At 37.2% G+C, this 22,169-nt stretch overlaps 1 protein-coding gene across 1 annotated transcript; it reads left to right on the forward strand.

The window, feature by feature from the left end:
* Positions 1-425: 425 nt before the first annotated feature.
* LOC121317480 (solute carrier family 35 member F6-like) lies at positions 426-18,989 on the forward strand. Its single transcript, XM_041253466.1, has 6 exons — positions 426-621; positions 13,437-13,509; positions 14,840-15,011; positions 16,460-16,675; positions 17,746-17,856; positions 18,366-18,989. Exons 1-6 carry the CDS (start codon positions 545-547, stop codon positions 18,836-18,838), a joined length of 1,122 nt encoding a protein of 373 aa, XP_041109400.1. The 5' UTR covers positions 426-544; the 3' UTR covers positions 18,839-18,989.
* The last annotated feature ends 3,180 nt before the right edge of the window (positions 18,990-22,169 follow it).

The following is a 22,169-nucleotide window of genomic DNA, read 5'->3' on the forward strand; positions in this document are numbered from 1 at the left end:
AAACCCTAAAAGCCCCCCCCCCCCCCCCCCCCCCCCCCCCCCCCCCCCCCCCCCCCCCCCCCCCCCCCCACCCCCCCCCCCCCCCCCCCCCCCCCCCCCCCCCCCCCCCCCCCCCCCCCCCCCCCCCCCCCCCCCCGACCTTCAGCATTAGGAGATGACATTATGCTTTAGGAGATGAACATTTTATGTTACTGTAAATAACAGCGTTTCTTTATTATAGCCCACAATTTTTGCAGCTTATATTACTCAGTGTGATTAATGTGGTAGTATGGAAATCTGTAATTATGGCATAATGTTCAGTTACACATTTGTTTTGATTAAAAGGGCGACACAGTTGTGTATGTATTACTGTACACTACAAGTATAACGGTATATTAACTAAAACGTCAGCTTCTCAGCTGACACACGACATGCAGTCATGTGATTTTATACAGGAAGAATGTACAGTCAGTTCTATACTCAAAAACAAAGTCCAGGAACGGATCTGCGCTAAAGCGAAAGCCTCTACAGGTATTCTTATCTTTGTTGTCTTGAACTCTTCACCATGGCATGGACAAAATACCAACTCCTTCTCGCTGGAATGATGCTCATCACAGGTTCCATTAACACATTATCAGCCAAGTAAGTGACAAAACGCGTCGTTATTGAGAGAAATCCACATGTGCTACACCTGCTCGTAATTACATAGTGGTTTAGGGTGAATGTGCCCAATTGCATTTTCAGAACGTTACCAGATTCAATTGAATTTCATTTAAAAAGTTAATTATGCACAGATTACCTCAATTAAGGGCCAGCTAAAATAATAGTATCATATGGATGGCCTGCAAATTTAACAATGGGTTTAAACAATACTGTACGACTATTAGCTATAACACTAATAATAAGGCGACCAGACTTTTAAGTCCTTAAACTGGGACAATATGATGGAAATATTGTGAATAACTTCCAACGTCCAAGCTGCGGGGAAGCTCTTGTGTTTTTATTTTCATTTCGGCAATGTTTGATCCGATATCACATTGGAAGTGAATGCAGAGACTCGTGGTGATATTCAGAGTGGAATCGTACTTTCAGAAACTTTGTGAACAAACTCATATTGTCTTTGTAATTTTATTTCTACACAACAAGTATAGTTATTACATTACACAGTAGCAATTCAATAATATCAAATTCCGAGATTCTATTTTATTGCTGATTACTGCTGCAAATCAAGTCCCTTTTCTGCCTAAGAAACTGCATCTTCTCTCTTTGATTTACACTTTGCATCGTGCTCTATCTCCACGCTATCTTCCAGTGTCCAATCTGCAAACCAGGCCCTTCCTGTATGAAAACATTGCATATCTCAGTATTTCAATTTATTAAATGGTCACATCATATAATCTATTTTTCAGAATATTTAATTTCATACCATTTAACATGACACGGTATTTGTTCTGTATATTTATTATATTGCAGTTTATGCTTGTATCATAGTGTGCAGTGATTAATAGTTACTAGGTCACTTTCTACTAATAATTTTTATTGAAGGTGATGAAATGTGTTAAATATCTTTTGACTGTGTGCAATAAATGAAGCCCGCTAAATCAGCTTTTCTGAGTTTTGTTTAGAAGCTGCCCTGGTTGCAGAACCAGGAATTTTCTTCTGAAGTAGTTATTAAGTTTGGTAAATAGTAATCCAAACCATTTACGTTTCTCCGAATAGTTGTATTGTAAGGTGACGAGAATCACTTAAAACAGAAAGGAACCTGTTAAAACGTGTTAGTTGCACGATTAATGTCCTGTCTATTCCATTTTCCTGTACCAATCAATTAGCAAGAGAAAGCGTCTTCTGACCATCTGAATTAGATAACTATGCATTTTACAAAGGCTACTTTCTTTGCTGACCTTGGCTGGATTTTATTTATATATGCATTGATTTTTTTTTTAATTTAATCAACAGTATAGGCTATGGATCAAGGTGTAATATGATTAAATCGTAGTTCTTTTGTTATCAAATTACATTTGCCAGTTCTTTATACGAAAAGAATACTATTTAAGCTCCCTTGACAAAGCATAAGCATTAGCCTATGTAAAATGCGCAGATACGTTTTCAGAAGTTCAGGAGACGCTTTCTCCTCATTGATTCGTACTGAAAAACTGAGCATTGAGTGGTAGACAAGGCAGGAAATGTCATCACACAATTAACACGTTTTAACAGGTTCTCTTTTGTTTTAAATGATACCTGTCGGCTTAAAACATGTAAAGGGAAATTTGGAAATAAAACTGTTTGGAAAAACTTAAAGGGATCGACCCCCCCCCCAGTAATTTCTAGCCCTGACATTTGCCTCTTTTGCTGAAGGAAAAACATGTGTTTTTTTTTTTTATCAATGTGTTGTTTTTCTTCTATTAAAGTAATAGGTGTGAGAAAGTAAAATACTATATATATATATATATATATATATATATATATATATATATATATATATATATATATATATATATATATATATACACGTATACAACAGATAGCATTAATCTTTGACTATTTTAACTGTTAAACTTTGCAGAATAAACTTATATAATACATTTAACACAGAAATAAAAATAAGGGACCCCAAATTAAAGAGATTTATCCTGCCTCTAAAATATATATTTACATTGTACTCAGCTATCAATGTAAATATATTATTTTAAAGAAACTAAATGGGCACCTAGAGACCTGAAAATATTGTATTTCATTATTGCTAAAAATATAAAATACTTTAAGAATTTTTTTACAACATGCATTTCACAAATTTGACAATAACTAGTTGATAAATTATTTTGTATTATTCGCCAACTTACGTTTCTTAGAGGGGAAAATGAATACAGACTTTTCAAGAGAAAATGTGTTTCCAAATACCTGCCATATTTTACAGCCCCCCTGTTTTTGTGATGGCCTATTTTGATGCACAAAGTATTCAAACCAAGACACGCTGCAGACAGTGCACTGCATTTCAAACTTAGCACAGTGATGTCACATAATTCCAACACATTACTATAGTACCTGTATGAGCCGTTGTTAGACTACAGTAACCTCTTCAGGCATCGAGGAGGACAGCCGCAGTTAGTTTTAGCAAGTCAGTGGATAAACCCACCCGCAATTCTCTGCTATATGAACGTTGACTGTTCAGTAAAGTTCTACACCAGGGTTCCTCAGTTGGCGGCAGCGCGAGAGTCTTCTTTTTGCATACCTGTCAACTTTTGAAAATACAAAATCGAGGGGAGGGGCTCCTCTGGGTCTTAAATCCTACTATTACAGACAGGGATTGCAGTAACCACATTCCGGCCATGATTTTTGCAGACATTAAAGATGCCATAAGGGGGTTTAATAGTACAGTTTTGAGCAAATTACGAGAGAAAATCTGTCCCGGGAGAAGGGTCCTAAGTACAGGAGACTGCCGGTGAATACAGGAGAGTTGACAGGTCTGGTTTTGGCCCGTCGAGCGTTAACTGTCTTTCTTTACAAAAGCTGAAATTCCTGATACGCAAGATTGTAATGTCGCCGGTATCTACCCAGAGTAGACAGCTGCAGAACGAAGGCTCGCAAAGCGTGGCTCTCGCAGGGTAGCTCACACAGGGTAGTGATAAGTGTGCAACTCGTTGTAGACGTCGTGCTTCATACACCCTCAACACGGGAAACAGGTGTCACTTATTTCCCGTGACAACGGTATGGCAGGGGGAGAAGACTGAACATAGTGATTACCCAGGGAGAATTAATTGGTGATCCACGGTTAGGTTATTGTTATGAAATAAACTTCGTTTTGGTACCTATTCATCACCCTTATTATGTGATCGGGCTCTAGCATATAATAATGACGTCTATTATGATTTCCACCCGCAGCACTACCCAGCGAGAGCTACTCTGTGGAAGCCTTTGTTCTGCAGCATTACACATCTCCTATCTACAGGCTATTTCTGTGTCTCCAATAAGCGTTTTTTTTTTTTTTTTTTTTTTTTTTTTGTAAACCTAATCAGGAACAAGTCAGCTGATTGGCCAGCTTTCATTCTGATGCTTTTTCATTTTGGCATGCGTCACAAGTCTCCTCCCATTTAGCTTAAGTGTTATGCGATATGAAAACAGCGGTATGGAGAAATGTTATTTTCTTTAGTGCTGTGAAACTAACTGAGTATTCTTACAACCATTGCTTTACATTAATTTGAAGGCCCATTAGCTCTGTGTAAAAAGTTTAAAATGGCAAGTGATGTGAGGTATTATTAACACAACATCAACAAAGCGATGCTTCAGATTTGGCAAGTGAGTCAGAATCCGGGGTAAAGTCGTCAGGTAAAGAAAAGCGATCTACTTTTGTACTGGTTTTGCCTGAAATAAACACATGAAAAAGTGTCTAATTTTAAGTTTTAACACCCTCTGCTTTGTAGTTAATAGAGTGGAACAAAATAAAGCCTTCACAAGCTATTCTGGAATATTACAATTTTACATCTAGTTTTAGCATAAATAGTATTGGAAATCGCTTTAATTTCATTAGCTTTTGCTGGGAATTGTGCAGCATGTAATTGGAACAGGACAGTGAAAGTATTTTTTTGTATTCATTTAATTGAAACATGTTAGGAATGTACTTTAGCATAGGTATTGTATTAAGTCATGTGATTGATTAACAACAACACTAAAACTGAACTAGGACAGCTGTTCTCAAACTGGGGTCAAAATACTTGTGTAATATATATATATATATATATATATATATATATATATATATATATATATATATGCTGCATGAGCTTTTTGCAAGCTCAGTGACTTAAGGCAACATTATGTTAATACAAGAACTAGCAGTACGTTGCTGGAAGCATGACAGGGCAAGGGATGACAGACGTGCAAATCTATTTTCCCTGTAGTTATTATGGGTGCATGTTCTGCACTAGGGCTGACCCAGCAGCAGCGCGGGAAAGGTGCGCACTGGACTCGGAATATAAATATTTAGTGAAATCTGTGCTCCACAAGCTACTTTGGAGATTGGCGGGAGTTTCTGTCCGATTTATTGTGTGTTTTGGTGCATACCTCCTTTTATTTTCTATCCCATCCTACCCAGTATCTGTCTGTTCCTTCTTTGCCAGCAATAACATTTCGCTACAGTATTTTAAAATGGACCGTTTTCTGAAGGGTGGCACTGCAAGCAAAATAATGACTGAAAACAAGGATCCAATCAGCAGCAAAAAACCAAGAACCCGAAAGTATGATAAAAAAATATTTGGAATATAGTTTTTCCTTGTTTTGGCTCCGAAGAGGAGCCATGGCTACATTGTGTGGTGTTTGGTGAAGGAGAGTTTAAAACCATCAAAAATGCTGTTACACCTACAGACAAAGTATGGTTCTGTTCAAGGGAAATCTATTGATTTCTTTCAGCGAAAGTTGACAGAGCTAAGGGGCCAGACAAAACCACTCATGTTGGCGACTACAACTAACGAAAAGGCTCTCTGTGCATATTTTACTATGTCACACTGGATAGCCCAAACTGGTAAACCCCACAATATTGGAGAAACTTTTTTTCTATCGTGCGGCAAGCAGGTGGTTTTGATTATGATGGGACAAAGTGCTGCCAGCCAGCTTGATTCGTTGCCCTTGTCTAATGACAGTGGTGCCTGGCGTACTCACAGTATGAATATTGACCTGTATGAGCAAGTGATTGTCAAGGTAAAGCAAAGTATTTTTCTTTGCTATTCAATTGGCTGAAACGATGTGTTGGGTGCTGCTCAGATGCTGACCTACATTAGATTTGAAGATGACGGGAACTCTGCTCTTTTGGATGGCTTTGTCTCTGATGTTGGCTTGGAATGACGATGCTTGTGCCATGACAGGAAAAAACAGCGGGTTAGTCACCAGAGTGCAGACTCTTGCACCACAAACCATTTGGACTCACTGCATGATGCAAAGACAAGCAGTTGTTGCAAAAAAACCCAAAACATCCATTCTGAAACAAGTTCTTGACGAAGCTGTTCGTATTGCCAACTTTATGAAGTCTTATCCAACAAATGCCATCCTGTTTAAATGTTTGTGTGATGAGTTGGGAGCAGAGCACTGTCAGCTACTTTACCACACAGAAGTTTGCTGGCTGTCGCAGGGCAAGGTGTGCAGTCGTTTGTTTGAGCTCAGAGAGGAAGTGAGAGTATTTCTTTCCGACAACGATTTTCTGCTGGCCGAAAAGCTTGTAGATGCTAATGGCTTGCTTTGCTAGCTTACCTGGTAGATTTTTTAGATTGCTTGAATATACTTAACGTGTCACTCCAAGGACGAGATACATCTGTCCTGATTCTCATTGAAAAAATCGAAAGCTGAATGAAAAAGCTGGCTTTGTGGTATGATCGCGTAAATTGTGGTAGTTTGGCAGCATTTTGTTTGTTAAATAACTTTTTTGATGAGCGCATGTGGCAGGCTGGTGAGTGGATAGAGGCCCAGAGACAGTCTGGAGTTCAAAAAAATAACTATTTTATTATAAACACAAAAATGAAAGGGCACAAGGGCCAAAACAAAGCAATTTAAACACAAAATAAACAAAATAAAGCAAAAATACTCTCACAAAAATAAAGGTTTCCAGGCTGGGCAATGCCTTCACTGGACTCAAAACATTCAAAAATCACAAACACCAAAACACCAACCTGCTTCCTCAGCTCCCTCCTCCTAAATGAAAAGCAGAGGCCTCCTTTTATGTCAGGTGGCTGGGCGCTGATTGATCGTTAAACTAATCTAATCAACCCCAGCCACCTGAACACAATGAACCAAGGCAGGTAGGGGAATTTAACCCCATCCCTGCCAATTTCTAAAGAGCAGAGCTGTGCTCTGCCACAGCGCACCTTTTCAAGAGTGACTTGCACAATCCATTATCACCAGCCACCTAGAAAACCTTCAGCTATAGTTTCGAGAGTACTTCCCTGAAAAGCATCAGAAAGCAGAGGGGTGGATTAGAAACCCGTTAATTGCTAATTTGTCACTTATAGCAGAAGAAGCACTGATGGACCTTTCTTGTGACAAGACACTGAAGGTCAGATTTTCTCGGCAACCTCTTGCTGACTTTAGGATTTCTGTGTGATAAGAATACCCAGAGCTATCATCTGCAGCTCTGAAAGCGCTCATGCCTTTCCCATCTACCTACCTTTGTGAATTAGGTTTTTACTAAAAACACAAGTACAGGACCCGGCTCACTGTTGATGATCTTCACCTTTACCTCAGCCACACGGAGCCCCGTTTAAAGCATTTTTGTTCATCCATGCAAGCTGACCCCTCCAATTAGGTAAGCAGTGTAATTAACAAAAAAAAAAAAGTATTATTTTTTATTCTTTTGTCTGTAAAAATAAACAGTGGCTATATTTTAGTTTTGTTGATATTGCCTTGTAATCCATGTTTTACTAACTGTTCTGCAGTAATACAGGGCAGTGAGGTCGCAAAGTAGTGTCAAAGTAGGTCGCAGTGCCACGAAGTTTGAGAACCTCTTGCAACATGTTTTCATGGATACTGGCACTTTATCTCTGAAGAATGAGAATATGTATACATTTTTTTATCTTACTGTGTGCGCAAAGTTATGTTATAATGTATTTTATTATCTATCTATTCGATGCGTGCCTGCCTTATTCAAGTACATAACAAATGTTAAATAAAACATATTTAGTAAGACCTTGGGGTGAATTCTGAGTTCTGTCGTTTAATTCTCTGTTTGTCTACTTGGTATATAGAAGAATGGACACTTATGAATGCATATCCCACTCGGATAGTGGATTTGATGTATCAGAAAACAATGATGTCTACACAGAACATGAGTAATCTGTTCCACTACCTCTCGTGACCTGACACACCACTGCTGTATCAGCAGTTTACACACAAGATAATGACAGACTGACTCAGTTTTAAAAGTATTGTAGATTTAGTATAAACCTATCTCTGTCAATGGCATGTGACTTGGCTGAGTTTCAAATGTACTGTGTGTTGCGGTTTTGTGATTATACTTTACCTAAGGTCTCAATTGTATGCTGTGTGTTTTTTGAGACTTGGTAGTTTCCTGCTCCAGTAAAAAGTAACACATACAGTTTTAGGAAAGGGAGATAAGTGTCTAACTAACCTGCTTAATTTTTTTGATGATGCAACATCGACAATGGATAATTGCAAAGCACATGACATGGTTTATTTAGAGTTTCAGAAAGATTTTGATAGTCTTGCATAAAAGATTAATTCTCAAACTGAATGCAGTAGGGATTCAAGGAAATGCATGCACATGGAATATGGAGTTGTTAACATGTAGAAAACAGAAAGTACTGATTAGAGGAGAAACCTAAAAATGGAACGAGGTATCCAGTAGAGTACCACAGCGATCAGTATTAGGTTCTCTGCTATTCCTAATCTACAGTAATGACATAGATTCTGGCAAACACTGTTGCAGCAACAAAGGTCATTCAAAATGATCTAGACAACATTCAAAACTGGGCAGACATATGGCTAATGACATTTAGAGAAAAGTGAAAGTTAATGCATGCATTATAAATACCACATGGGAGATACTGAAATTGAAGAAGGAAGCTATGAAAAAGATCAAGGAGTTTATGTTGACTCAGAAATGTCTTCATCTAGACAATGTGGGTTAGCTATAAAAAAGGCCTACAAATGCTTGGATATATACTGAAAAGTGCTGAATTTAAATCAAGTGAAATAATGTTAAAACTTTACAATGCATTAGTAAGACCTCATCTAGAGATTGTGTTCAGTTCTGGTCGCCTCGCTACAAAAAGGATATTGCTGCTCTAGAAAGCTTGCAACCAGTTTAAAAGGCACATCATATGCAAACAGGCTAAATAATAGAATCTGTTCAGTCTTGAACAAAGAAGACTATGCGTCGATCTGATTCAAGCATTCAAAAAGGGTTGACAATGTCGACCCAAGGGAGTTATTCGACCTGAAAAAAGAAACAAGGACCAGGGGTCAAAAATGGAGATTAGACAAAGGGGCATTCAGAACAGAAAATAGGAGGCACTTTTTTACACAGACAATTGTGGGAGTCTGGAATCAACTCCCCAGTAATGTTGTTTAAGCTGACACCCTGGGATCCTTCAAGAGGCTGCTTGACGAGATCATCAATAAGCTACTAACAACCAAACGAGCAAGATGGGCCGAATGACTTCCTCTCGTTTGTAAACTTTCATATGTTCTTATGTTCTTGCTGCAGTACAAAGACACTTGTAATGTATATCGTATGAGTTTGAAAAGGTGCAGATTAAGACACACCACATTCATGAAAATGTTTTATGAAAATTCAAATATATGAAAATAATCACTTAATTACAGGACTTTTTCTTTAAATTTTTTTTTCTGGATTAGGAGTACACTTCTCTCTAATATCCTGTATCTTAACAGCTGTGCATAACAAATTGGATTTCATGTACTGTACAAATGTACATGCGTGTACTCTTCACATTCATGTAGATTCAAAACGTGTTTGATTACTGGAGGCCTATTTACCATTACGCACATTTTTCAGTTCTACTGTCCTCCACCCCGCACAGTTTTAGCATGTAGTACAGTAGTCCTACTATGGAATATAGCAGTATATCCATGGGTGTAGTGGCTTTTGCTATGAAGTAGTCTGGACAGGCAAAGCGTTACTTTTATGCTACAGTAAACTCAAAGCTTCAATAAAGGCATCAGGTTTTGATATCTTGTTTCATGTCTATGGAAAGTAGCCATTCAGCTGACAAGCAGTTTAGCTACAAATAACAAATTTAACAGGCAAAAGTCTAAACAAGCTTGCATGGTTTCCCAAATTGTGGTATGATATTACAGCATATTTTATCTTTAGAGTACCTTTTGAAGAAGCATGGTCGATCTAGGTGACAGACGCAAGTACACAATGCGCATACACAATGCCCTGGAAGCAGCAACGTTCTCATGACCTCCCTTTCATCTGTTCAGGCTTTCAAGATGGCCTGGTTGTTACGGAAACTTCCATCCAAGCTTCTCTAGATTGAATCATTGGCCAAAGTGTTGATTAGTGCAAATGTTTCTTCATCGCGCAACGCAATCCCTGCAGCAATCTAGCTAATGGTGTGTCTCAATCAACAGAAATCTGGCTAAACAAAATAAAATGAAATGTCTCGCAAGTTCTTTGGGGAAGTGAAACCTTCACGCAGGTGTGGCTGTTTATTACTTGGTCCACTTACGAATGCCCATCATGCATATTGTCTCGCTCGACCCAGATCAAAGTGTGTCAATCCACATCCTGAGGTGGGTCGCTGCCGAACCGGGTCGAGCTAGGGCAGGGGTACAAAATTACATTCTCTGGCAGGCCAGATAAGGCAATGTCCAAACCTTGGGGGCCACAGGGTGCTCAAGATGTGAGTACTGGTGGGGGGTTGTTTAAATGGTCATGAAAAGCTGACTATCAAATCATACTTTACATACAGTAATAGAACTTTACAACACTACACTTGCACCAATCAACTAATGCATGTCAGAAATAACTGCAATGATACAATGTCAGATCACCATTTAATAATAAAAATTAAAAGCAAATGTATTTTTCCTGATATTTTTCTGACAGTATTCAAACGACATCTTGCAAACAAATAATTATACAAATCCCGCTGTAATGCTATTAAAGTTAACTAATGAAAACACGTCAATTAGTGATGGCTTTATTTATGTTATTATATTAAGCACCTGATTAAAAGTGTAGCACGGTGTCTAAATATGCATGTTCTTATTCCAATGTGTTTAAATGTAAATGAAAAGTTTCTAAATTAAATACATAGCATGACAGTAAACAGAGGGAAAATAAACTTAAGTTCGTATCCAACATGCCATCTTTGAGAGGCGTGCCGTAGGTGGATTTCTTACTGTTGCCAAACAGGTTTTTTTTTAAGTCCAAATAAAAGATCTTTGGCAGGCTCGGTTTCTTCTGCCAATTTCCTGTGCCTGAACACTTACTGGTGGCCACATTGTTATTTTTCCTAAAAATACTTATTATATGAAAAATACTTATTATATGAAAAATAAAGAAAATATAGACATATGCACTTATGGTTTTTCATCTATTTCTATAATAAACTGCTTTCACTTGCATGTTCAAATTATATGCTATTTCCAGCTAAAACTAGCGAAATTAAAGCGATTTCCAATATTATTTATCCTAAAACTATATGTAAAACTGATATTCCAGATTAGGTTGTGAAGGCTTTATTTTGCTCCACTGAATTAACTGTAAATCAGATTATGTTAAAACTTAAAATTATAGTTTCATGCATGTATTTCAGGCAGAACCAGTATAAAAGTAGACATCGCTTTTTTTTCTTTTTATCCCTGCCATTGTAGTTTCTTCACAGTGAACAAAGTGGCAAATGACACATTCACATAAAGTGTTAGAGTTTTTTTTTTTTTTTTTTTTGTTAAAGCTGTACACGTAAGTGAAAATTGTCAAATTTAACTTAAATAATCCCTTCAAGAAATAAATGTGGAAAAGGGGGCGTTGCACAAAGAAAAAACGCCATTTTGATTTTCGTTTATTACTCTCCTCTTAACAGAAAATAGGATCACAACAAAACAAAACGTTGATCACTACGTAACATTTCCCTTGCTAGTTTGGCCCGTGTCTGGAAAGTGTGAAGCATTTTCGAGTGATTGCATTACCTGCATCTGTTCCCCCCGATTCTGACTATCTTGCCAAATCTGAAGCATCACTTTGTTGATGTTGTGTTAATAATACCTCACATCACTTGCCATTTTAGACAGGGGACGTGGATTTCTGCCTTTGAATTAATGTGCAGTAGTGTTTGTAAGAATCCTCATATAGTTTATGCGCACCAAAGAAAATGATATTACTCCACATTTTCATATCGCACTAACACTAAGCTAAATGGGCGGAGATTTGTGACTCATGCCAAAATCAAATCTCATTGGAATGAAAGCTGGTCAATCAGCTGACTTGTTCCTTATTAGGTTGCCCAAAAAATAAACAAATAAACAAATAAATAAATAAATGCTTGTTAGGGGACACGAATACCCTGTAGATGGGGGCGGCATTACAATCTTGCATATCAGCAATTTCAGCTTTTGTAGTGAAGGACAGCTGTCACTCGACAGGCCAAAAGGAAGGCCCTGAGCTAGGGTTGACCCGGGTATGTGGTTTACCTCTACACAGGATTGTGACCCGGGTGCCAGAACCCTGGTCGGGACCTGGGTAAGAGGGCCAGTGTGAAAGGGGCTTAATATTTTGCTTGATGGAATAATTTCAGTTATCTTGGTTACTTAAAACAATGAATTTCTATGCCTCATACTAAATTGGTGACATTGCAGACAGATTCAGCATTTTGAAACTGGAATATCTTCCCTTTTGATTGTTTTGTATTCCTGACTATGTCCAGGTTTTAAATACAAAAAGCTAAACTAATCAGTCGTGCTCTACAGTATGCTTTTTTCCAATAAAGTGGTTATTCTTGTCTGCAAACTTTACATGTCTACTGCAGCAGCAATATAAAACATTATTTCATTTACAAAATCTGACGGGAATGGATTGATTTAACCTACATCTTTTAAAATATCAAATGTAATGTAGAACTGACATTTTTCAGTTTTTAACACAACTTTCACATTTATTACAGAAATTTTACAGAAAAATTAGAACTGGAGGGCAGTTTTGTGCAGCATATAGAACCTGACTTACCTTCCATGCAGAAAATCAATTTATAGACTTTATAGTTTTCTGATCAAACAACAGAAGACATGACGGCTGTTCTGTCAGCATATAGTTTGTACTTCAGGCAATTCTGTCAAAAGTGTTTTTTCTTTTTCTTTTTTTTTCCCACTGATATGAAAGATGTTGTTAAAGAGGTTTGTGTAAATTGTTTTGGTATGCAAAAAAGCTATTCAGTAGAAATGAGAACACAAAAATGTTGTTATACAGTAACACTGCAAGTTTAAGATCCAAAAGCAAAATGTTGATTTATTATGCACAGTACTGTGGTTGATTTTACATTTCAACACAGTTATATTGTTTTTTTTTTTATTTTTTATATGCTTTAACATTCAGTTATACAGGGAGACTGATTTAAATTATGTATCCATTGAAAATATGTTCCCACTGTCTCTAAAGATCTTCAATAAATGGTCTTAGAATTGTCCAAGCATGTTTGAACTACACCCACGGGTATTATTGTAGTAGAGAATGTGAGTCTGGCATGTTCAGTCTAGTTGTGTAGTGCAAAACATGGAGTTCATGTTCGCACCTGTGAGCTACAAGCTCTCTTTTGTGAAAATAAAGAGATGCTTGTTCTTGTTTTTAACAATTCAACTCAGTGATGTCAAGGTGGGACACTTATCAGTCATACAAATCAAGTTCTAATAGTTTCTTCAGACAACACTATTGATTTTTGTTTACCATATATTTGTATCAATTCCTTAAGTATTTTTTTTTTTTTTTTATCTAGGTGGGCAGATAACTTCTCTGCACCAGGATGCAAAGGATCTGCAGAACACTCCTTCTCGCACCCTTTCCTTCAGGTAAATACATGCTGTGCTAATGATGTCAACCTGACACTTGACTTATCTGGAAAAGTTAATCTTATGTTGGACTGAAGTAGTCCTTCAGTTTCTTACTGTATACAGTGTGGAAAGGTAAAAGTAGGAGGATACTGTGCATGCTGGGTAAAATTCTGCATCTATTTCTAAAATTGTAACATAGATGTGGTGACTATGACAATCGTGTTTATGTTTTAAAGTACCCAATATTATTTGGTTGAAAATGGCAATATCCATTCTATTTTATGTATCATTGTGTGAACCCTGCGGGCCCCCAGATCCCCCTTGTAAATGAGATGGTGCATCTCCAGGAGTTTCGTCCTGGACATATATATAAATTGAAGGCTGGTGTTCATCAAAAGACAGCACTGGATCTAAAATAAGAAATACAATTCTAGCATTAGAGGCAGAGCTAAGGAAGTTGCCATCAAAGGGAACTGAAAAAGAAAGAAGCAGTTTCAAAGAGAAGTGGTGGGGCAACAAGCAGGACCTGTTTTGCTTTAGTTTAATCAAGCAAGAGGATAAGGCACAGACTAAAAAAAACAACTTCCATTGCATTACTGTAGTTTTTATGTAGCAATCTACTGTAAATACTATTGTCATATCCCCTGAGCAATGTGGATACAATGATCATTTTAAAATGATTATTCATTAGAAAATGTATTAGAACATTCTTAGCAGCCCTACACTGGCTTCCTGTACAGTTCAGGGTTGATTTTAAGGCCCTGCTTATAACTTATTAAGCATTTAATGGTTTGTCTTATTTAAACAATCTTTTAACCCCATATGTTCCTAGATGGCCCCATATGTTCTTTAAGGGAAGCACCAGCTGTTGCAGCTTTTAAAAAAAATATTTTTATAATCTATCTTATTTCTCCTAAAGTGATTGTTTTTCTTTCTCTCGGCTTTGTTTCTTTTATTGCCTTATGTTTTGACTGTTTTATTGTATTCTCTGCTTTTTATTTCTTATTGTTACTCCTTTTATAGCTGGCAATATACTATCTTGTCCATGTAAAGCGCTTTGCGACAATTTATTGCGAAAGGTGCTATATTAAATAAAGATTGATTGATTGATAGAAAATAACTAAAACACATTCAGATATTACATAGGTATTCATATATTATTCAGATTTTGGTCCTTTGTGAAGTTCTGTATGGATTTGAAGACATTATTTAAATTGACACCTAATAAAAGAACTTTAAACTAACAACTTTCTGAGTAGACTTATCACCCCAAATGGTTTCCTGCGGTCTGTGTCATACGAATCATGCCCAGCCCTAGCGCCGCTGTCACCTGTCTTGTTTCCTACAGGCGGTGGGCATGTTTCTTGGGGAACTCAGCTGCCTGGTGCTGTTCCACATTCTCATCTGTCATGACAGAAGGAGCCCAGAACCAAAGATGAACCCAGGCCAGACCTTTAACCCACTCTTCTTCTTCCCGCCAGCCATGTGCGACATGACAGCCACCTCCATCATGTATGTTGGTATGTAGTTTTAATATTATTAATATTATTATTATTATTATTAGGGCTATCGTTGTTTAAGAGCACAAATAGAAAAGCACAACCATATTACTTGCTACATTTTTTTGAGTAAAATAATCCAGCAGTCACATGCAGACATCTAGTGTTGGTAAGTATTATTACAGGTTACATGATACTGTAAAACAGTCGTGTGACTGTGATTCACAACTGGCAATCACTGATTCAAAATGTGAGAAATGTCAATGCTACAGAAATCAAATTGTATTGTACTTTGTGTTGTGCCACTGCTCCAAAAAGTATAAGAAAGGTATGCTTTGTACAGACACTAGCCTTGACATTGAAAGAAAATCTAATAATGTGTGAAACCAGGTTAACAATGCAATCATTTAACATGATTACAAGGTAGAGGTAATTATATAATAATAATAATAAAATAATAATAATAATAATAATAATAATAATAATAATACTTTGATATAGCACCCTTTACACCAAGGTGTCTCAGGGTGCTGCACAATATGAAAAAACTAAATCAGGAACATAGTAATAACAATAATAATAAAACAAAACAAACAGTCAATTAAAAAAATACATTCAAAACAGGTAAAATACAAATACAAACCAATCCCTTAGATCATAAAAACAATAATTACAAAAACATTAAAAGTTTTAAGAACAAGTCCATAGGATCCCTGTAAAAAAGCTGCCGAGAACAAATGTGTCTAAAGAGTGGATTTAAAATTCAACACTGATGTGGAGTCTCAACTGCAGCCGGGCAGAGAGTTCCAGAGAGAAGGGGCAACGCAGCTAAAACTATGACCACCTAGAGTAACACATCTTGGAAACAAATGCTTTAAAAGTCCAGAGCTTGATGATCTAAGCTGTCTTCTAGTGATGTAAGGGCTGAGAGGGTCCACAATGTAGCTAGGACCCTGACCATGCAAAGTCTTGTATGTCAGCAACAGATTCTTGAAGGCAACACGAGAATGAACAGGAAGTCAGTTCAAACGAATAAGGACCGGGATGATGTGTTCTGTCCGTCTAGTACCTGTCAAGACCCTTCCCACTGCATTTTGCACCATCTGAAGATGATTCAGAGAACGCGTAGGAAGACCAGCAAAAAGAGCATTGCTGTAATCCAATCAAAAGGTTACAAAAGATCCCATTACCAACAGCTCAGTTTTGGTTGCATTTAATTTCAGGAAACTTATTAGACATCCAAGCTTGTACATCTGCCAGACAAGCAGATAAAACTGCTTCAGTGTTGGAATTCATTTAAAAATAAATCTTGAGTGTCATCTGCATAATAATGGGATGGGACTCATATAAACATTACAGGAAGTGATTAAACAGCAGTTTTGGTGTAGAATCTTATTGTTTGTTTGTGTGTTTGCTTGTTTGTTTGTTTATTGTAGATTGACAATAATCCAAAATATTATTTCTTTCAGCTCTCAACATGACCAGTGCCTCAAGTTTCCAGATGCTGCGGGGAGCAGTGATTGTCTTCACTGGGTTGTTATCCGTGGCATTCCTGGGGCGGAAGCTGATGGCCAGCCAATGGATCGGAATCTTTATCACCATCACTGGTCTGCTGGTGGTCGGCCTGGCAGACTTTGTAAGTGGAGAAAAAGATGAAAAACACAAGCTCAGTGAAGTCATTACAGGTACAGGTTTATGCAGTGTATTTTACAATTCCTTCGGTGCAGTGGGCCCAATACACAAAGCCTTAGCTATAGAGAGCCTTTTTTAAAGGTCTGTTTTGACTGATTAGTTTTGTATGCATGTAGCTTTTCTTTTCTAGATCTGTTAAAGAAACAAACATCAATTTCACGAATACCACATTTTATTTATGAAAACACACTCATTAACAGTTTTCTCTGTTCTTGGAAAGATAGGATAATGTTGGATTCCTTGCTGGAACTGGAAACAACAACCCTGACACACCTACTGGTGCTAATATATCGTAATCCAAGCTGGCATCCTCACTTTCTTTAGTGTTATATAAAACTCCTTGAGATACTGCCTTCATACTTTGTACACATATGTATTTAAGTCAAGTTCGATTGTAGCTCATCCACCACATTGTCAAGCCTCATACTCAGCAACCATTTGAGGTAGTGACAGAAACCATGCATGCTTCATTTGTTGGTGATCATAACATTGCCCTGTAATATGGCAGCCATATTGAATTAATCTGACCTTTTGAAGTTTCATTTCTATATTACTTCATGTTTACTAACCATTATGTCTGAAATAACCATTGGATTATGCTACCGGGGATACTGTTTTTATTCACAAAAACTCCCCTTTTTTAGTTATCATGATTTAACTCCTATTGAAATGAGAACATTAATTAGGTAATAGTGACAATTAATGAAGATTCTCAGTCTAAGTTGGTATTTGTCTTATTTGCATCCCAACCTTATAAACACACGTTATTAGGTTATAAACACTTTTGATAGCCATTTTTTCTAATAAATAAATAAATAAATAAAACTAATAAACTCCCGAAAATGTGTTAGTATCGAGAGTTTTAAAGGGAGCCAATTTGTCTTAATGTGGCATTAATGATATAATTAATTTTGTGAATAATGTGAATAAGAAATCAATGACGTGACACTTACTTAACACTAAGACAAACTGAAATATAAATTTTAAGAAGGAAAAACCTTTTTATATTATACCGGTATTGAAATCCTTCATGAGGTACATATGTTTCTCATTTGACATGCAGGTGACCTCCTTATTATAATGGCACAGATCATAGCTGCTGTCCAAATGGTCCTGGAGGAGAAATTTGTTTACAAGCATGACGTCCATCCTCTGCGGGCCGTGGGCACAGAAGGTACAGTGACAATGTTGTTTTAGACATTATACATGAACTTGGGTATTGCTGGGTTCAGTTCAAGTTATGGAACTTTTGGACAGTAAAAGTAAGAAGCATATTAGCTTGAACGAATAAGATTAGCCCAGCCTAATAGTTTTATTTTCAAGTAGGGTCAGAGTGGGGCAAACAACAGGTTAATGGTTACAATCTGATCTATCTCATGTCATTTTTAGACATGATTCTGAGGGCTCTATTAAGGCTACTAGGATTTATTATTATTATTATTATTATTATTATTATTATTATTATTATTATTATTATATTATTATTATTATTATTATTTTTGTTATTATTATTATTATTATTTTAAAGAGTTTTAAAACATTTTAGTGATGCTGTGCTAACATTAAAACTGTTGTATTGTGTTTGAGAGTTTGTGATTTACCAGATGCACTGTAATAAAATGAGCTAAACACAAAGTTATACTTCTAAAAGTGCTAATGATTTTCCTCTGTGTTGTCTCTCAGGTTTATTTGGCTTTGTCATCCTGTCGCTCCTGCTCATCCCCATGTACTACATTCCCGCGGGTCACTTCGGCAACAACCCCAGGCAGGTCCTGGAAGATTCCTTGGACGCTTTCTGCCAGATCGGCAACCAGCCCATGATCATCCTGGCTCTGCTGGGCAACATCATCAGCATTGCCTTCTTCAACTTTGCAGGGATCAGCGTCACCAAGGAGATGAGTGCCACCACGCGCATGGTGCTGGACAGCCTGCGCACTGTGGTCATCTGGGCAGTGAGCCTGGCTGTGGGCTGGGAGAGGTTTAATGGGCTGCAGGTCCTGGGCTTCATAATTCTGCTTTTAGGTGCCGCTCTGTACAATGGACTCCACAAGCCTGTGATGGAAAAGATCCCCTGCTGCGCTCGGTTCCTGGACCAGAGCTCAGAGGAAGAGGGGCTCCTGTCAGGAAGCACAGCTTCTGTTAATGAGGACAGCTAATTTTGTACTTACAGAAATATATTTTTAAAGGTGGTGAGGTGTTTTATGTCATTATTTCAACTGAAGTGTTTTATGGTTCATTTTATTACTAAATAGTTTTTTTTTTTGTTGAATAAAACGTCATATTACCCACTTACATATCAATTTAAAATTAACACTCCGGACACATTTTCTGTATAGAAATTAAATTATTACAAGAATTCTTACCCACAGACTTCCGTCATTATGCAATTTTGAATTTTTATGAAACTAAAAGGATTAGCTCCATCGCTAATAATTTTATTCTCAGAAATGAAACTGACACTTTCCAACAAAAACAAATGCAACATTTTCTAGCTTTGGTGATGGATTGAAATAAAACTCATGCTCAGTTGACGTTAAAAGAAGGAACCTGTAGAGTCAATGCATTTAAAATAATGTGGACTCATTAGTAATTAACATCGATGTAGCCTAGTTCTGTCTTCCAATTGAGTATCCTAATGCAAGTAAGAAGTGTATAGTCCCATGCAAAAAAAAAAGTGTCCTATTATTTTGTTGTTATTGAGTATTCACTACACCTTCATAAATACACCAGTGCAATAATATTTACGTATCTTTATATTTTGCTAACTACATGCTAGATAATGATGAAAAGTACCAGCATATCACAACATGACACTTTAGCTAACTCAGAGACCTTTAAGCTCAAGTGTTGTAATGCCTCTTGTGAGGTTAAAATAGTATTTATAGGGCACGTACATAGTCTAAATAGCATGCAATGTATACAAAGTTTTAAAAGTGACAGATTAACCTTTCCGCTCTGGGTTTGAGATCTGACTGACATAACTTGACTTTCGGCTTGTGTATCAGGACAAATATCCTCCAAAAGTATACTGTATTATCCCTTTCTAAACAGCTGGGAGTGAAAGGTCGGTAAGCATTCTTGGCTATGTAATCTATGTAGTGCTTTCCGATAATGCTGTACTTTAAATCATGAAATATACAGTAATCGAAACCGAAACCTAAGATACTGAACTGCTGCACCTCATAATAAAAGGTATCTGTATTGGCCTTGGCTTTAGTGAAATGCCTTTTGATTGGAGAGTCATCTGTGATGTTATCCAATTAATATTTCACTGTAGTTAATATTTTGTTAGTTTATTTTGGGTTTATAAACATTTTGGACGATTTAGTATGATTTCTGGTAGGCTTGTACTTGTGATCGCCAAATCTCCTGTCTAGCTTTCTGTCTATCTAACTTTCATTTTGAAAGTATATAAAACCATCCCTGATTGGTTGTTGGAGCCTTTGAAGATTTCAGTCATTTGGTAGGCATCTAATGGCTTAAAATGGGCATATATGAACAATTTCTAGCACCACCATAGCGGAAGGCTATCATCTTTTTTCTAAGATGGAGAGCATAAAGATGAGCATACATATCAATATTTTAGATTAAAGTAATTGATAAACAGAAAATCCACTTTTTATTTGACAACTGTATAACTGTTACTGTTTTAGTATACTGTTTTAGTATGCTGCAATTCACATTGTTTTGCGACACTGACCCAGTTAGCTATTTAGACCTCCAGGGTTGATGACAAGGCTGCGCTTTTTACTTCATCTTAGTGGCTTGCTAGTTTTGTTATTGACAAAGCTCTAAATAGCCTGATACCTGCTATACTGTATCTGCGTCATGTGCTGTCTGTTTAAAAGTGCTACACTACAATACAATACAGTGTAGTTTGGCTCAAGTTGGCTTTGGGAAACGGGGGTAACTGGCAGACTAGATTATTGAGAGTTGCAGAAGAGCTGTGGGAGTGGTAGGGATGGTGTATCGGCTCTATAATGATTGATTTAGCCCTACACATTTTCTTTTTTTTAGCCCTATGCAGTCAATTTCCTATTTTTGAATGAGTGTCTGTGTGTATAATACACAATTTTCTAGCACTGTATTTGATTACTACATTATTTAAAGTACCCAGATTAGTACCTCCTACAGTACATTATTGCAAAAATAATGAACCGATAAACTTGAACTCACTGACTCTTAATCATACGGCATACAGGTAATCCACAACCACCTGGGAACAAGTGGATGAATTGCATCTTGTAACTTTTTTACACAGTTTTGTTTAACTTGTGTCCACATCTGTAATATAATGATAATAATCTGTGATCATGAATGTTCTTATCAAGATTCATCATCTTTGGATAAGCAGGTCTGTATATCAGGTAAAAATATGACGGGCATATGCCCAAACAGGCCTATGTGTTGATTGTTCATTATTTACAGTTGGTAGTGTGAGTAGGGTATTGTTTTCTGATCAGGTGTAGAAGAAAATACCAATAAAATATAAACACCTGTAACAACTTTGTAAACCTATAAATCAAATTGATGCATTCACAAAAAAAGTAATAGAATACCCACGTACACCCCAAGTACATGTACAGGAACTTTTGTCAAAAGGTTCTATTGATGGTTACATTGAAATAAGGCTGATGAGGTTTTACAAGTTGTTATGATTTTTTTTTTTTTATTATTTACATTATATTTTTATATTTTATATATTGTTCTCTATTTTAACTGTATTATAAAGTACATGTCATAAGTCAGAGCCCATCACCAAATTTTCGAATTGTAAAACACAAATTAGTACTGTCTTGAATGAAATCTTTTTTTTCATTAATTCTACGCTAATTCTGACAGTCATTCTGCGTTCATTGAGAGTGGAATACTGTAGCTACCAGTCTCTGCTCTAACCGAGGAGTTTAAATGTGCCAAGGTCCGACTGGAAATAACATTAGTAGATTCACGCGACAAATGCATAAGGGAGGCAGCACCTGTGTTGAAAACTGGAAGAAAGTGGGTGGCAAAGAAAGCCGAGGAAGATGCTAAGGCTTCCCTTAGAATCGGTGATATTATGGGGTAAGTTCAGAATGGAAGAGGGGGTCTCGGTCTCAGTTCAGTTCCTCCGATATGGCACAAGGCAACCCCAGCTCAATGGAGGAAGCTGGTAGTCAGCGAGGTGCAAAAGCAGGAGGAGAGGATGAGGCGTGTAAAGGCCGTTTCTCAGGCCAAGCAGGGAGAATGGATGAGATGGGAGAGTGTGGAACAACGCAAGATCGGCTGACAAGACCTATGGACAATGGAACAGCAGGATCAGTTTCCTCATCAGATCAACGTATGATGTTCTCCCATCACCACAGAACCTAAATCTTTGGGTGGGAGTGGATCACTCATGTCCTTTGTGTTCATCACCTGCAACATTAAGGCACATTTTGACAGGATGTAAGGTGGGTCTTAGCCAAGAGCGGTTTACTTGACACAATGACCAGGTGCTGCCATATTTGG

The sequence above is a fragment of the Polyodon spathula genome, chromosome 6 (assembly GCF_017654505.1).
Source record: "Polyodon spathula isolate WHYD16114869_AA chromosome 6, ASM1765450v1, whole genome shotgun sequence".
NCBI lineage: Eukaryota > Metazoa > Chordata > Actinopteri > Acipenseriformes > Polyodontidae > Polyodon > Polyodon spathula.